At 37.0% G+C, this 18,107-nt stretch overlaps 1 protein-coding gene across 3 annotated transcripts in view; it reads right to left on the bottom strand.

The window, feature by feature from the left end:
• The window catches only part of PDHX (pyruvate dehydrogenase complex component X), a 32,907-nt gene that overhangs the window by 9,706 nt on the left and 5,094 nt on the right, over positions 1 to 18,107 (bottom strand). For all 3 annotated transcript variants that reach the window (XM_014873549.2, XM_088166776.1, XM_088166777.1), the window contains exons 2-7: positions 17,998 to 18,081; positions 13,291 to 13,391; positions 7,501 to 7,700; positions 6,135 to 6,233; positions 1,746 to 1,917; positions 171 to 318 (exon numbers count right to left, since the gene is read on the bottom strand). In XM_014873549.2, coding sequence (XP_014729035.2) covers positions 171 to 318; positions 1,746 to 1,917; positions 6,135 to 6,233; positions 7,501 to 7,700; positions 13,291 to 13,391; positions 17,998 to 18,081 — 804 coding nt within the window. The remainder of the gene's footprint in view (positions 1 to 170; positions 319 to 1,745; positions 1,918 to 6,134; positions 6,234 to 7,500; positions 7,701 to 13,290; positions 13,392 to 17,997; positions 18,082 to 18,107) is intronic.

Raw genomic sequence — 18,107 nt, 5'->3', positions numbered from 1 at the left:
CTACAGCTTGAGTCCAACATACAGAATACTAAAAAAAATTATTTGAATGCATAGTGGTCTACCTATACAAAACCTACACCTTCTGGGAAAGTTTATGTAAACAGGACAAATTATATATTAGCATAACCACACTAGTATTACCACATATTCAAGTAAATCAGACTACTAACCTTTGGCCAATTCTTTCCTTAATTTCAAAACAGCATCAATGGCACAGTCAGCAGCAGCATATGCATGAGGTATGGTGGTTTTAGACTCTGTTAACCTCTTAGCAATAACTCTTCGGATGTTGCTAGCTGGGATTTCTGTGAATGTGCCCTGAAAGAAATCACATGCTGTGTATTAAATGGCAGGACAGCAAACACACTTCCCCTTTGCTGGAGGTACTCCAGCATTTCTGCATTATCAGCAGTGACTCCTGTCCACATCAACTACCCCCTACACACCCAAAATGATACATTCCAACTACAATCCAACATTCAATTCATATGGCAAAGACCATTGAGTGTTCTTGTCTATTCCTATCAACTGGGATCAACACAACAGTTTTTACAGAATAATTCCACTTTACAGTACAGAATTAATCTTGTTTGAAAAAAAAAATCCAAATGCTGAGGTATTTATTTTCAGCCAGAGTATATGAGCACTATTCTATCTTCCAGGCTTGGCATATTGCTCAGATCATGCTTTGCTCCATTGAAATTATAAAAACAGTTCCTTGGTAAACTACTGCTTTTTCAATTCCCTGTGTAGTTCCTTAAGACAGGCTTTACTGCATCTTTTCTGCTATTATTCTCTCTCCTTCAGATATATCCAATAATGTTTCAATGGCCAATTTCTTCCTAGAAGCAGGTCAACTTGCAAGAAATCTCTTAAAATATTAGTCACTAAAGAAAGCAGGAAGATAAATGATTCTGTAAAACATTATTTTGTATACTTAATCTTTAGCACACATCCCCTGAACATAAAAGGATTCACAGAATCCTTAGTGCATATTCAATAGGACTCAACACACAAATTGCAATACGTATGTTTTGGGGCAATCAGGGAAATGTTTTATTCTGTAATGGATCTAAGTCTGAGCTTTTGAGTTCTTTGTTTGGCTCTTTGTACAGTGCAAAAAAAAAAAAAAAGAAAAGCAGCATTTTCTGAATATTATGAACTGTAGCTTCATTGTAAACTTCAGCCTAAAAAGAGATATCAAATTTAGTTCTAGAGCCAGAAAATGTTTTTCACAAAAGCTTTTCAATTTCTACTAATGTATATTCCAGCCAAGGGCATTTATTCTTTAAGTTCGATTTTTTTTATTTTTTCTGGTATTTCTAACATTTCAATTTAAGATAGAAACTTATTTAGGTGCCAGAGTTTGCACAATTACTCTCCAAGGCAACCAAGAAAACCTTTCCTTCCTCAATTCTTGATAACTCATTAATGGACACTTAGATCTGGCAGAAAGGCAAACAAATCAAGTACAGTAAAAATAAATCATAATTCTAGTTTCTCCAAGGCCCGCAATATAAATTTTTTCATCACTTCAATTTGCAAGCTACACAAAATAGTATGCAGACAATCATTTCAAGGATTCACAATTTTAATTGCATTATCTTAGAATCACTAAAACCTGCACATCACTGAGCTTGACATCTGGGTGACCTTAGTTTCCTTCCTCTCTCCAGATGTAGAAATCTCAGAGCTACTGAAGCAGCTCAGCTGCAGCAATGCTGAAATCTTAGCAGAAGTGTTACCAGTGCAGCAGGCTGTCCTGGGGTGGAAACTGCTGGAATTGCTGGCCTGGGATAAGAAGGCATGGCTGTTGCTGGTGAAGGAGAAGGCACTGCAGCAGGAGCTGGAGAAACCACAGGTTTCAATTCACTGGGTTTACCTTTCTGCTTCTCTTGCAGAAGTTTGAGAGCATCCCTGGTGATTAAACACAGAGAAATATTAACAACAAGGAAACTATCTAACAATTACCAAAGTATTACTATTACATCACTTATTCTATTTAATTTGCCACTTCTGTACATTTAAATTTCTGTTGTCAAACCAAACATTAGGAAGGCGATTATTATTAAATGATTGCAATTTTTTGTTGCCTTTGTGGTATTTTTAGAGTAAAACCCCGTTAATTTCCATGGATAAAGGGCCTGAATATGCAGTAACAGAAAATATTTGTGTTAAAGAAGCATAAAAATCATGATCAGTGAGCATGCAAAATGATTTCTGAATTGCATTAACAATTGTTCTAAATAAGAGTACATTTATTCAGGCTATAAAGTCTCAAGTAAAAGCTGTTTCATCTGTTATGTTTGAAATAATCTGAATTTAATGTAATTACTTAGTGCTAAGTGAAAATTAAGTAGCACATTTATCACTCATTTCTCTGCACCTTTCTGACATGAATTTTCAGAGTCAGGCACAGATGTTATAGAGGCCCATACCTCCTAACACCACACTGGAGAAACAAAGCATTCTCCAAGGATTTTTTACTAATATTTTACTAATACAAAGGTTTTGAAACACAAGCCATAAATACTAAACGAAGCCATCTAATTTCAGTAGATTACTACATGAGAGACTCTTCTTGAGTGACAGCCAAAAGTTTGTTACTAAATTTTTCTAAAAAGAACAAAATCTCAGGACATTTTGCATTCTTAGTTCTTCCTAAAAAGTAGCACTCCAGAAACAAGAACTGAAAATCAAAAAGCTCTACATAATGCCTTTTACAATTGCTGACTTGCTTCAATTTATTCTTACCTTCAACACATACTTCAACAAATGATATTGAAAAGAAAAAAGTGAATGAGCTCAAGATAAAACTTCTTCTTATTAAAAGCTGTTACTTGTTTTCCCAAATTAACATGCTAGTCAAAATTTGTTTTAAAATTAAATGTTTAGTATTTGATACAACTACTGTACCAGGAGAAAAAAAAACCAGATTTGATAGAATAAAAATCATTCCCATGACAATTTGAGACATAAAAAGTACTGCATGACATAATGCAAGCTTTTTGGTTAACATATTAGAAGCTACCAAAAAGTTGTTAAGGGTTTTCACTTGGCAGTCATAGGAGACACCATCTGGTTTTGGTGGTTTTTAGTGTGTTAATTGGAAAATATATTGCCAAAATTGAGCTGATTTGCAGATTAAAAGATTCACTCAAGACCTTCTGAAACTAACTTGTATTGTACAAAAGACACATATATAAAAATCAAAGTTCACATCTATTTGTTATACATACATATGAACAGAGATTCCCCCATCAATTCCAGATTATTTAACAGGTTAAGAAAAACAGGTACAGCAATGCTATGACTGTCATGGCAAGCCTGAATGCAAGGAGAGTTAGAAGAGGCATCAAAGCAAACAAAATTAAACAGGTTTAAGTACAAGTCAGGTAAAAAGATATTTTATCACAACTGGAAAAGGAAGGGTTGGTCACATCTTTCCTACAACTCTATTAACTTCTATCAACATGGGTCAGTAACAGAGAAAGAAGAGAGGTAACAAACATGAAAGAGCAGCCTGCTTTGCAGAAAAGATAGGGGAGTTTAGTAAGCATTTATTAAACAAAAATATGCTTTACCAAACTATTATTATTAGAAATATGCAGATTCTGACAACACTCTTACACTTCAGTCTACCATTACTACAGAAGTGTGTAGTCTTTTCACTCCATGCTAGCCAAAATCCAAAGAATGATGAAAGCAAACTGAGTATTTTGTGTCCAAAATATACTTTTCATAATATAGACAGGTTACACAGACACCTAAGAACCATCAAGGATCCAAGAGTGCAATGAGAGATGCTTGGATTGACACAAGCTTCCTGTGGTGACAGTTACTATTACCAAGTGGTACCCAACCCCATATTCCCTTTTCACATGTTTACACCTATTTACTCAAAATTCATAGATTTCCTGGAAGAAGGCAAAAGGTTAGCAGAGATTCAGGCCACATCAGAAACTCCCAGCTATCAGACTTACTGCTCTGTCATTATAGAAGGAACTCCCACCTCCCACATGGCAGCTAACAAAGAGATCCCAAGGTCAGTTCATGTTCAATAAATGCACATTTAATTCCATTTCCAGAAAAACAGCACTCCATGTGTGTGCTGTGCCTTCTCTGCAAGCTGAAAATGCCTGAGCAGCTCAGAGATCCCAAGACACACTAACTTCAAAACAGCTGGGAGCAAAATAGCCTCAGAAAAACACAGTTCTCAGTAACCAGCCTTTTCATGGCTGCATTTATAAATCCCTAGACCACTATGAAATAGAATGGGAAAGGGCAGTATTAGCTGAAACAATCAATTTTTTGTACTGGCACACCAATTTTCTAGGACATTTTTGATGAAAATTATATTAGGTTTTCTAAGAGGATATTACTTAGAAATAACAAATTAAAAAACCCTGCCCCTCCATTTAAAAAAAAAAATAAAATCACACACGAAACCAACAACAACAAAAAAGGCAGGAAAGATAAAAGTAATTCAACCTTGAACAGACACGTAAGAGAAATATAAATAAATAAAAGTATACAGATAAATAAAATAAAGTATTGCTCTACTAAGGGAGAGGGTCATGACAGAGAATGCCAGCTGGAAGTTCCAACTGCTGTTCCAAGCTTTACAGTGAATTGAATTTCAAGACAGAAAGTTGGGTGAAGGAATCTTGCTTGCTTACATAACTCGCTATCTTTCTTCCTTGTAATCTGGTGAGTGCAGCAAAGGAAATATTTCCCTGAATATCTGCAGCAGCTCTCTATAAAAATCTGCATATTTCATTTCAAACTGAATATAATAGACTCTGTAGGCATCTGAAAGATTAACCCCATTTCAAAAGAATGGTTAAAAACCCTCAGACATTCCTCATCTTAAATTGGCATTTAATAGTCAAATGTTTTGTACGAAGAAAAACAGTTTTAAAAAGAAATTATTTTGCTAGATAATTCTCATAACTACAGAAAAATCTTTGCTACATCTCCATGACAACAAGGAAATGTTAATTTGTTAGCTCAAAGTCCTAGAGGGTTTCCACCTGCCATAGCCTCGTTACACACCATAAATTACCATTACACTTACATAATTAAGAAAGAACTGTCTCTGATGATTTGCTGTTACATAGCACATTCCATCTATTCAATTCCTTATTACATCTCAACTCAGCCAAAGGTCATAAGAACAAAAAAAAAAAAAGGAAAGCTTTGAATAAACTGTCTGCCACTTTTCTGGCTCCAGTTCCAAGTTACCCTGACCTGGTCCTGGCTTGGAAATAAAATAATAGCAGCCAACAAAGTGTGTGTAAGTGAATGATAGTATGTGTCAAAAGGAATAATTTACTGAGAACAAAAAGAGTTATTTCTGCCAAAATCCTCACTACCAATAACATACATTCTCGTGTGAAGAGAATGCATGATTTCAAGGCTAAATACACTGCATCTACCACATTTTTTACACTCAACTTTCTCAAAGTCTTGAGTGCCAATTGGAATACTCAGAAAGGTATAAAAAACCACTATATCATAACAAACCACAGCTTTGCAAACAAACATTCTTTAAATGTTTCTTCCTAACAAACATCATAGAGAGGAAAAAGAAAAACATGAGAAAAACAGAAATCTGAAATTTCTTACTGTTACACTTCATTGCTCCTCCCAGCCTAATAAAAATAGGAAAAAATTAAATCCTGACAGGTTTCAGAAGAGAACTGCAGCAAAAAAAAATAAGATAATGGACTCCCTGAAGAAAAGGAGTTGAAGGCCACTGGTATTTTATTTTGGGTCTGTATGCATCTTGGGAAGCAAAACTCTTGAGATCCATAATGGTAGCTAACAGTGGTGCTTAGGAAGCAATAGGCACCATGAGGCTGAGCTGCAGGAAATGTGACAGCAGTACCACATAGCTAAGATGGGACTTAAGAAATACAAACATATTTTTTGGGTTTTTTTCCTAATTAAAGGCTTCTTCAAATACTTCCTAAACCATTCTCCCTATCTTTCCAACAGATTTTTCAAATTTAACTAAACCCATCCATAGCAATACATGGAACAAAGACACGGCTTTTTTAATAAACAAATTTTAATCTAATGGAAGTTGCTCTAGTATCAAAAGTTGTAGGTTTACCAAATTATCTACATACTCTTTAGTGAAGATTCCTCGAGGCCCAGTAGGTGTAACATTGCTTGGATCTAGTCCATGTGTCTCCAGAATGTTGCGAGCTGCAGGACTTAAACGAACCCTGAAGAAAAAATGGGAAAAAATAATAAATTATTTAAATAGCAAGATTAATTTATTTCATTAATGTACATCATGATAAACTGCATTTCTCTCTGGTCAGCTACAAAGCACAGTACATTGGTACAGAGTACCCAGTGCATTTTAATGATTTGTTTTCTGATATGAGGAGAAAAGCCAACATCTAGAGAAAATGTTTCAGAATTCTTAGATACAAAGCAACAACATGCTCATAAAAGAATAAATACTTGCTTTCAAGTCTTTCCATAAAATCTCCTATTCATTATTTCCTAAAGGAGACTATATTTGCATGACATTGAATTTTAAGAATGGTCCATTAAGCCCTTGCCAAAAAACCCCATGTCATAAATGATCATTTGTTTCCAAACAGGCTGATACATCTCTAAGAGTTGCAGTGAAATAGAACTTCTGATGTTCTTAGGTACTAAAATGAAAGACATAATCCTTTCAAGGATCCTTTTGTGGATCATCCCCCTACTACAGGTAATGCCTGGGCAATGACCTCAGTTGTCTTCCACTTGCATGACAAAAGCCTAAATGCTGGCAGCACTTAGAACACGACAAACCAGACAGAAACGGTAATGAGGTTTGGGGGGGAAAAAAAAAAAAGCACAAATAAGGAGCAATACCTCCACACGATGTATCCTGAGACACAAAGTGATTTGAATTATTGTTACCTGACTAACACTCTGGAGCTGACCACTGCTCCAAGATGTTTGCAATGCTTAGAATACCAACAGATCCAAACCAAACTAACAAAGAGCACATAAACCGACTGGTTTAATGTTTTCAGAACAGTGGAGTGCAAAAAGCTTAGAGTAATTTTTTTTCTAATATCAAAAATGCAAGAGCTTGGAAGGATTTCCGAGTGTGCCATTTTTGTTCATTTTTTCTCCTCAAATAAATAGAAAACAAGTAATAGGTACACCTAACATCTGATGCATAAGTACTATTGTCCATCCTGTATTAGCACAATTTCTTCTCAACTATAAGCTTAGAATCCTTCATAATTTAATTGCAGGACAGAATAAAAGCACATTTAATTACAGTAACATTATGTTGTTTGAATTGGTTTACAGAGCTTATGAGCAAAGAAATAGTCCAGGCCTGCAAGGTTTATCACCTCACTCATACTGAAGCACTCTCAAACTAACAGCCTACTACTGGGTAAAAAGAGACAAAAATATTTCTTGGTTTAGTTCTACTGATCTAATGAAGAGTCCTCTTTCACAACAAACATAGAAACTTACTGCAATTTCCCAGGTTGATGTTGCAGTTTAGGAGGGGCTGAAACCGCAGGAGCTGCAGGAGCTGGGGCAGGTGCAGGTGGAGCCACAGGAGATGGAGCACCAGCATCAGCTGGTATTTCAACCTGCTTCCAGTCCTGTCCTTCCTCTACCAGCAGGCCAATTAGTGAGCCCAAGCGAACATTTTTGCTTCCTTCTTCTACCTAAATTAAGAACATTAAGTTACATATTACATTGTCTGCTCTAATATGACTAAAGCCAGTAGATGTCAAAGTTTCAGGCATATTAATGACAATTCATCAGTAAGATATATCCCATTTTACTGCTACTTTTAATAAAATATTTCAAGACTGAAATTAATTATAATTGCTATTATAAGGAGAGGAACATTAAATTATGCCCCAAATCCCATACACCCAAAGTTAGCACTCAGAAATCAAAGTAACTTTTTATACACACAGCCTTTGCAGCTCAGAACTAGAATAGATGAAAAATTGTTACAATTTTGCTTTTTATCCCCCGGATTTTTGAGTCACTGCTACATTTTCATTACTGACAATAAAAACAAACCTCTGCATAAACCTCAATGAACCCTAGAATCTCAGATGCAGAAAAAGGTGAAGTAAGTAGAAGGACTTGATATTTCTGGGATGAGAGCCTGGACACAAGCCAAGAGTGTGGATTTGCAGCCCAGAAAGGCAAAGGCAAAGGCAAGAGTGTGGTCAGCAGGGTGAGGGAGATGATTCTGCTCCTCTACTCCACTTTTGTGAGACCACAGCTGGAGTGCTGTGTCCAGGTCTGGGGTCCTCAACAAGACATGGACCTGTTCAGGGTGGGTCCAGAGGAGGGCTACCAAGATGGCCAGAGGGCTCCTGAGGTTTGGATCTCCAGGTGCTCTCAGCACCCACTCGTCAAGTTATTTTCTTTCATGAACCAAGCAGCGAATAGTTGCTACAAAGTTATTTATTGCAGAAGCACATCAGTCTCAAAAGCAGAAGGAAAGCAAAGAAATGGCCAAAGCACATGGCATAAAAAGCAAGTGGCAAAAAGCAATGGCATAAAGCACCAGCTCTCCCTTATGTGTGTTCTTTTATAGAAACCTCCCAACTAGCTAAGACACAAACTCTGACCACTACTTCTTAACCTGTTAGAATTCTAGTTTCTTAGCATGCCAGGCTATGTATAAACTACATACATGGCCTATCTTGTTCTAACTGAAAAATGTAAGCAATATTCTTAACTATAACTCTATTATGTCTGAAGCCAGGTTCTTGGAGCCTCTATGGAAACACTAGTATCTAAAACATTCAACCTTCACTAGAACTCGAACTTCTACACTGATATCTAAGACCTTTTACTTACTAAAACCACTTAAAACTTACTCCATCTACTCACTCATTCCATCTACTTACTTGCTTATACTAAAACTTAAACTTATACCTCTATTTTATGTGTGTGTGGCTTAACATCCTTCAATCCATCCAAAGGCTTTAATTCAATCCCTACACTGATTTCTCTCTGAAGAATTCAGAGAGACCCCTGACTTACTGACTCCAACAGGGCTGAAGCATTTCTCCTAACAAAGACAGACTGAGAGAGCTGGGGTTGCTCAGCCTGCAGAAGAGAAGGCTCTGGAGAGACATTAGAGCAGCCTCCAGTACTTACAAGGGTCTTACAAAAGGGAGGGAGACGGTCTTTTTATACAGGCAGGAAAAGGGGCAATGGTTTAACCATCAAAGAGGGCAGGTTTAGATTAGAGAGAAATGCTTTACTCCAAGGTGGTAAAGACTGGAACCCTGTAAGGGTTGTGGATGCCCTGTTCCTGGAAGCATTCAGGGCCAGGCTGGATGGGGCCCTGTGCAACCTGATCTAGTGATTGGCATCCCTGGTACAAGATGATCTTTAAAGGCCCTTACAACCCAAAACATTATATGGTTCTATGTAGCCAAGAAGGGTCAAAAAAACCCCTAGCTTTGCTGACAAACCAACAAAACACAGGTGACCATGACAGGGAAAAAAAACTGGAGATAAAGTGAACAAAGAAGTAGAATTCCCTTGGGGCTTTTGCCACTGCAGCATAGTGCTTTAGTCATTAACAAATATATACTAAAGTAAATGTTTATGGGAAGAATGGGAAGAAAAAGAGACAGAACTTATGCTGGCTCATTCTGTGGTAGATTTTTTTATACAAAGTGGTTTCCACACCAATTTCTCAGTTAGGTCATGAATGAGAAAATGGTGAGATACTAATATTAAGGAAACCTTCCTGTCTGACTGTCCAAGAGCCACTCTGGCAATCACAGTCCCACCACGTGAGCAGGGACCAAAGCCCCTTTAGAGTGGCTGGCTCCAGTGACCCCATGAGCCTCATCTGGCCCCCACACCCAGACAGGGCTTCCTCACCAGGCTGATCCTGGATTTCCCATAGCAGAATCTCACACATGGATCCCTAAAGCAATTTTAATTGTGGCCCAGTAACACAAAACCAGCTCTAGCTGGTGCCTCTGGAAAGGGAGCCTGAACAAAGCAATCCCTGTGCTTCCCTACCCTCAGTCTGTGCTGCTGATAGTCTGGGACAGTCCTCCTGCAGAGCCCTTGGCTCCTGCTGTGTCCCCGTGTCTGGTCCCTGTGCCCTTTGCTGTGCCAAGGGTCAGCACCAGGTCACAGCCCCCTCCTTGTCTGGGGCTCCCACCAAATCTCCCAGCCAGGGCAAACCTGCAGCTCCCACTGCAGCTCCCACCACATCTCCCAGCCAGGGCAAACCTGCAGCTCCCACTGCAGCTCCCACCACATCTCCCAGCCAGGGCAAACCTGCAGCTCCCACTGCAGCTCCCACCACATCTCCCAGCCAGGGCAAACCTGCAGCTCCCACTGCAGCTGCACATCCAGTACCTGCTCCAAGTGTATCCCTCAACAATTAATTACAGTTCTTAAACTATCATTCATCATCTGTTTTATTCCAAATTGAACTGTGAAGTATTTTAGGAAAAAAAAAAAAAAAAAAAGAAAATCAGTGTTAAATTAAGAAGCAACTCTACTGAAAGAATAATCATCATTCTGAAATTACCCTTCTAATACTTCATTCAGTTATTTAATCTTTTACTGCATTTTACACTGAATCAAATGTGATCATTATAAGACTTATGCAGATAGAGAAGAAATATATATGCATGAGTTTCTATTTTACTGTTAGCCTGCTCTTCCTAAACCATACATAGGTTTTACAGTCAAGAAAAACTAAGAAGGGTTACAGAAGTTGAATTAATTTAACCTAATGAACCTCCTATCTTTAAATGTAAAACTCAAAGCAGTAAGCAGACAGTGTGCCCGTTTGACTCAAATTTTCCATACTGAACTCCACCAAGATGATTCAGAATTGTAGCTGGCATCAAAAGAAACAACATTTTTGTCTCATTTCTTTTAGGAAGTGAGTGAAATTCAGCCAGATGCTAGCTCAGATACACAAAACATTGTTTAATTCCCATCCACTACATCACATGTGAAACTTCTGAGTGGCCCTTGGAAAGACAATCTTTTCAATAAGTAATTATCCCATCCACAAACCTGACACAGCTCATTTTCTAAGCCTTACAAAAACATCTACTGAACACCTATATACAGAGCAGAAATATCCACCCAGATGCTGCAGAAAGACAAAAAGAATCACACCTGAGCTAGGGAAAAAAAGAGAAAAAAATCGGAACATTTCTATCTTATTGCTCTCTTGTTATTTTAGTTTCTGAAATATCAGGTTTTTTCTGTATTTTTTTAGGAGACTGGAATAAAAGCCTGTCTATTCTGTACTCTAATTCTTAGGCTCATCATTTCTAGATTCCAAGGATTAAAAGAAGTTATTAAAAATTGGGTTTGCATAATGATCTGTTCACGTTACTCCAATAAAGCTGCCTCTCTTCCCTTATTCTCAAAGACATTATAGTTATTTTCTACCTCCTGGCATCTCCTTCTCAGGTTTAGCTCTTAGCTTTGGATTGTTACTGGATGATATGGATATAACTAAGGCTGAATGTCACTGCTCCATGACACTGATATCATGTAGCTGCTGGAAAGTGTGGCTTTGATCTATCAAAAAACGTGCCACGAGAGCAACACACACAGAGAAATTCTGAAATTTACAGTGCATTTGAAATACAAGACAGGAAACAAAAAAACCCCACAGCTTCCGAAATACTAATGTTACTTGAAGTCATCATGAATTACTATTAAAAAAAAACCAGCAAATTTCAAAATTTTTAATATCTCTCTAGGATTAATTCTTTAATACTTTTGACAGAGAGAATCCCCGTATCTCCCCCTCACGTTATCTAACAAAGCAGTTTCTGCAAATGCAGAGTAAGTTGCCCAAGCTTTTGTCAAGGCTATTAGGAGCAAACTGACATTCAGAAACATTCAAAACTGAAGAAGAGAGATTTAAAAATAGTGAAAGCAATTAATTAAATAACGGCATGGAGACTAAACACAGATTAAAAAACACATCCAATGTGAGACTTCATCCTGGCATAGCAGAACAGATCCTCTGAAACTTATTAAATGTGTTGTTCCATAGCTGAACACAAATTTAGCAACACAAAAGAAGGAAATAGATTTTAAAAACTCTTGTCTATATACACTAGTGCTCAAATGCAAGTTATGCTGTAGAAATTGAACACTAATGACAGTTTTTGTAAGCCCTGAGAGAGTTCATTTACAGCTGAGTTCCATCTTACATCCCCTCTCCTCCCTACCCCAGCCCATCTCTCTTGAGACTTTCACTTTTGCAAAGGATGTTGCCTTTGCTTATACGAAAAAGGAAGATCCCAAACAGAACATCACTTCTCCAATGCTGCCACACAGGAAACCACTCTCCCTTTTCTGTTTTTGCAAAGGATAACTGTGCCAATACATTCTGATGTAAGAAAATGCAGCTGTAGCAGAGATAGGAAGTCTAATATACCAATCCAAAAAGCTTTTATAAAAGCAGCAGAAACACGTGTCTCACTGTGCCTAGGACAGAATTTTCTCATGGCTCCAGGAACCAGTTTGTGCCCATGCCAGTTCTGCTGTTTCCTAAGTAGCTGGATTGCAATTAATACCAGTATGCCTAATTTGTATGATTATGTGATCCATACCTCATGAGTAGATATTCCCAAATGAGACCTCCCTAACCAAATGACATAATATTTACTGAAAGTACACATCTCTCATATTTTTATTCATTTTATTCTAAACTCTTGCATTTCATCCTGTTGTTTAATTACTGTGGAGGGAGAGAAGGAACAGCTGAAACTGCTTCAGAAAATTTCCCACTCATCCCAGTTTTTGTTCTTTATATTAAGCTTAATCAATTTAAATTAGAGGAAATTATTGACTCCAAGAACTGTTCTCTGGGTCAGCCCATCTTGTACAACATTCCACCTTGAATGACTAGCACAGGACAATCTAGCACAGAAATGACACATCCTGGGTAAAGTACCACCCAAAATTCCATTCCAATTCCAATTGATTGTTAATTGCTTTCCTGCAACTCTTTATGGACATAACTCACCAGGTGTTAAGACATACAAAATAACTTAATCAGGTTAAGTAAAAAATCCATTAACTACATACAGAATCATGTACCAATAGTCTGGTACACACATGGCAAAAATAGAGCAATTATTTCCCCCCAGGAATGCAAGCAAGTGCATTTTTCTGAATGCTGAACAGAAGTTTAGTTATCTAAACTAGTTTTTGAGGCAATATGCTAAGCAACAGTCTGAAGTTATATCACCCTACTGAGAAATGCAGGATTCCTACCAGGATTTTAGCCAATATGCCTTCATCACTTGATTCCATGGCAACCACTGCTTTGTCTGTTTCAATTTCACACAGCACATCTCCAACACTCACTGTGTCACCTGCAAAACACAACAGAACTTCAGAATACTTACCTTAATTTCCTTTCAGATTTTTTTAACCATGGAAGACAGATATTCACCGTATAATATGGTAATTCTGGATCCTTCAATATATTTTATAGCGAGTTGATCTCCCATCATGACTTATTGTATCTTTCCAAATAAAATCCCCAAGATTCAAGAACCACAAACTGCTTTGGCAGAACACTGACATGCTCCAAGAATTGATGTTTACAGGAGGCTTTCCAAGAGGAAGTACAAATTTATTTCCAGAACCCTATATTCAGTAGCACTGCCATGAATAAAATACTGAGCCTTCCATATTCACTGCTAGCCACCAGTCAGAGCAAGCTATCTAATACTGCTTGGGACAACGGTACACAGTTCTGTAACTGGTGTCTACACTATTAAAGACATTGAAATTCCTGAGATTTTTATTTGAATGTCTTTGGGAAAGCACAGCTGCAAGATTGTTTAATCTCCTATACGGTTCAGACAGGTTTTTTTTAAACATTCATTCATACTTACTTTGTGAAATAAAAATACACACAAGTGCTATAAATTGCCTTTGCTACATTACACAAATCCAAGATTAATTCTGAAGCATACTCTTCTTCTGCTTTTGAAGAATCTCTGTATCTGCTAGCAGATGATAAAGATATTATGTATCTGGATTATTTCAACAAATCAATACTAACTAGATGCCTAACATTAAAACTGACATTGCATTAAAAACTGTGAGGTAGTTGAATGTTTTGGCTTCCTACAAAATACAGCTTTTATTCCTTACAGAGACGACACATACAAGCCTAAAACATGCCTACAATTTTATATGAAGTAAAATTTTAATATTTCCCCATTACCAGAAATGCTGCAACAGCATTAGATGTCTAAGCATTTAGCTTAACTACTGATTAACTACTCTATTATGCTTAAGGAGCAGAATTAAAACCTAGTGCAGGTTATCACCTACATTTAGGCAAGAGACAACATTATTAAAAAAAAATAAATTTCCCCTTTCAGGACTACATGAACTAGAAAGGGAAAATGAGGTGTTGTAGCTCATTTGTGTTGAATGAAAACATCAAAAGCTCAGTGACCTACATAGTTTTATAAGTCATAAACATTCCTATTACAGAAATTGGTGGAGAAATATACTTCATCTTTTTAATGTAATAATCTAACAGCCACATTCCCGTTTGCAATAACTAGAGCATGAACAGTTTATAAGAGGAAGTCAAAACTCCAGGCTCTATATGAGTGTTTTAATCTCACTGGATCATTAATTCAAGTAGGCCATATATCAGATCATTAGGCAAGTACTTCTCAGCTGTTCAGAAATCAAATTGTTGGGCAAATTGTGTAATTTCCAGAGCTAAGATTGGCAAGCAGAAAGGAGGCTAACTCTGTATCCTAATCTGCATTCTGCACCATTATGAAAAAATCTCAGAGTGAAGTGCTCAGAGCTCAGCAGCAGCACCTCCAGCAGGGGAAGCCACCAAAGACAAACACCTGCATCCCTGTGTTTGTCACACATCACATCTCAGCTTGGCTATCTGAGGCTGTCCACAGAAAACTGAGTGTTGTCTTGCACAGGGAGAGCAAGAGGGAAAATCTTTAGAGAACTTTAGAGAAGTTTCCACTTTTTTTTTGTTTTCCTTTCATTGCTGCAGCCATAAACTTACCACAAATTTGAAAGGCAATTGAATAAATGCAGTATAAAACTTCATAAGAATTCATTTCACTGCAGCATTCAAGTCCTGTGAGTGTTTCAGCACCCAAGTGCAATACAAGGACTACTTTCATTAGAGATTGCAATATTTGTGATAGCTCTTAACTGATGCCCAGTTTGATGTCAACTACAAATGAGCTTTCCTAACAATTAGGATTGGAAAGAGCACTTCTGCAAAGCATATCTTTGTTCTTACACTATACACTGAGAGAGCAGTACTTGCAACAAAAGTTGCCTGAACCAGAGCTCTCTAAGATTATATATAACACCCTTGAAAATTTTTGGGTGAGGTTCAGGTTTGTTTGTTTTTTGATATTTTGCTTCTTAATTTGTTTTTGGTTTGGTTTTAATGGTTAAATTGCCATAGCTAAGCTGAATGGTTAGAATCTCTGCTGAAGCAGAGTCTCCTTTTCCAGGAGATCCAATTGGCATCCAAAACCCTTAGTGCTCTGTCCAACTACAGACAGACAAGTATCCAAATCACAAGACACTAACTGCATTTCTTAATATTGCAAATAAAATCAGAGTTGACTGAACACAGATACTGAAGTCCCTGGAGCTGATGTCTCAAAAGGTAGCAGAGTTACACTGCGTGTGGAAGCTGCCAGCAATGTTGTATCTTCTGTTTTCTGCCCACATTAACAAGAGGATTTTGGCCTCCTGGGCTGTCAGTCTACCATCTTTCATCAACATTAAATTCATACATAATAAATAGAAGTTTTTAGAAACGTAGTTTTATCTCTGTGAAAATGACTTTATTACCCACAGGAATCAACATGAAACCGCATTAACAATGAGAAGGAAAAGTAAAGCTATCAGTTAAATTCGGCTCTTTCCCTTCTGTGGCAGTGAAATTATCTGTCCATCCTGTGAAACCATAAAATGAAAACACTTGACATTTACACAAAGAACAGAAAGATTATCAAAATAGTATTATACTGACCCCTTCTGGTTAAACAGTGGAAAAAACATTTCACATGCAAGCAGCTTGCTTCTGTCAACTGCTTAAAAAGATTTATTTTCTTGGACAATTCAATTGCCAAACGTTTATATTCAGCAATAACACTACTTTTACATGGCAAACACTCCAAACAATCAAGTAGTTAAGAGCATCCCTTACAGAGAGGCGTGTAAGCATTAAATCACTATTTTCTTCAAAATTTATCTTTTTTTAAATATTGTCTTTATGTTTGCTGCCCAGGCTCTTAGAGGAAACAAAAGTATTGATAGGAACTAATTATGGTCACAGGTATGGCCACTAAGACAAAACACTATATTTGGGTTTGGTCTCCTTTCTAAATAGAGAACTAAAATAATTTTCTTTCAAAGGCTAATCGTCAATTAAGATTTGATTTTAATTTCATTAAAATAGGTGTGAAGCTTTCTTTTGTGTTAGGGTGGAAGGCTAGTGGAAAGACAAAAAAGCCCCCATTGTATTGCTTTTACATTCTAACACTTTTTTATGAGGAAAGTGGATTCATTCACATTGGGGAGCCAACTGGAATCTACTCAACTTCAACCATGCTCTCTCTGCTTTCTCTTGCAATTTTGAATGCTGTAATTACTGTAAAACAGGCTACTGTTTATATTTAGTGTTTTACAATTATTGGCAACTAACAAATAAAAGAAGGACTTTGGATCATTCTTTTCTCTTTGCATCATCCTGAACTTTACTAACTGAAGCTTCAAGTTTCAAGAACACCGGCGCAAATTTTTTTTAATAGACATGAACTTCTGAATTGTTCCAGTAAATTCTGAAAAAATTTCATGAGTGAAAGGTCCAATCCACTACTGGAGCAAGAAGCTGTCTTCCAGCCACCTCTCAAAATGTACTGAAAATGCAGGAAAGCAAAGTTCTCCAGGAACACAACAATGGAAGCTGTATCAACCCTTGAAAGGACAAGCCAAAGGAAAAGGCTTACCTAGGCACAATAGGCAAAACGTGTTTAGCTATGCACATTGTGTCTGTCAAACATAATAAGCTTTAAGATATTTCCTTTTCTCCAGATGTATTCATCTCTTTAGCAAATCTAAAAATGCCTGTGAACAAGATATATTCCTACTGCTATCCTAAACCCTGCAATGTGTCCTATACCAACAGCTACCTAGAATCCAAAACTACAGTCAAAATTCAGGTTTAATATAAAATTGAAGAAGAGACAGGGTAGGATTAAACAGGACAAACATCTCCTGACAGAACAGGAACTGCTGACTCTTCTACAGATCATTTTTTATTTACATATAACCTACATGAAAAAAGAACTCGACAGACTTTTTAACCCAGTTGCTCCAAAATATTTTAACAGAAGCAAATAATTGTCAGAGCACAGAGTTCAGGCTTTTTTGGGATGAGTAGGTTGGTTTTCAGTTTGGGTTCTTTTAGGGAAAAAATTCCCCATTTGGTACTAGGGTTGTGAAAGTAATTTAAATTTCTCTCAGTTTTAACTGTAGACTATAATTAAGATATTTAAAAAGATATTCAAAAATACCATATTTTTCATGGTATTCCATAACACAACAGAATAATGAGAGAGAGATTCTCCCCAGAGTCAATGGCTCTCAGACTTCCAAAGCTACTGAGCAGCATGACAACACTGGGAATTAAAAACAGCAACACATTCACACCCTGGAACAGCCTAATGGAAATTTTTCAAAAATATTACCAATGCAAGCTTTTGGAAGACAATTATGGAAAAAACATTTCAAAATGAACAATTTCAAAGCAGGTATAGTTCATGATGACAGCATCCGTACACCAAACATTTTGCTTCAAAATACTGATGTATAACCAGGAAGAATTATCTTATTTTTACAGAATAGGTTTACATAGCTGAAAAATTACAAAAAATGTGACCACAGAAAATGCTATCTTACCTTCCTTTTTTAACCATTTCACAATGTTTCCTTCTTCCATTGTTGGAGATAGTGCAGGCATAAAAATTTTAATACCAGGTGTACCTGCAAAACAAGCATGTGGTATCTCA

This window comes from Sturnus vulgaris, chromosome 6 (assembly GCF_052056855.1).
Source record: "Sturnus vulgaris isolate bStuVul1 chromosome 6, bStuVul1.hap1, whole genome shotgun sequence".
Lineage (NCBI taxonomy): Eukaryota > Metazoa > Chordata > Aves > Passeriformes > Sturnidae > Sturnus > Sturnus vulgaris.
Note: the sequence above shows the minus strand (reverse complement) of the source record. Positions and strands in the feature narration are given on the sequence as shown.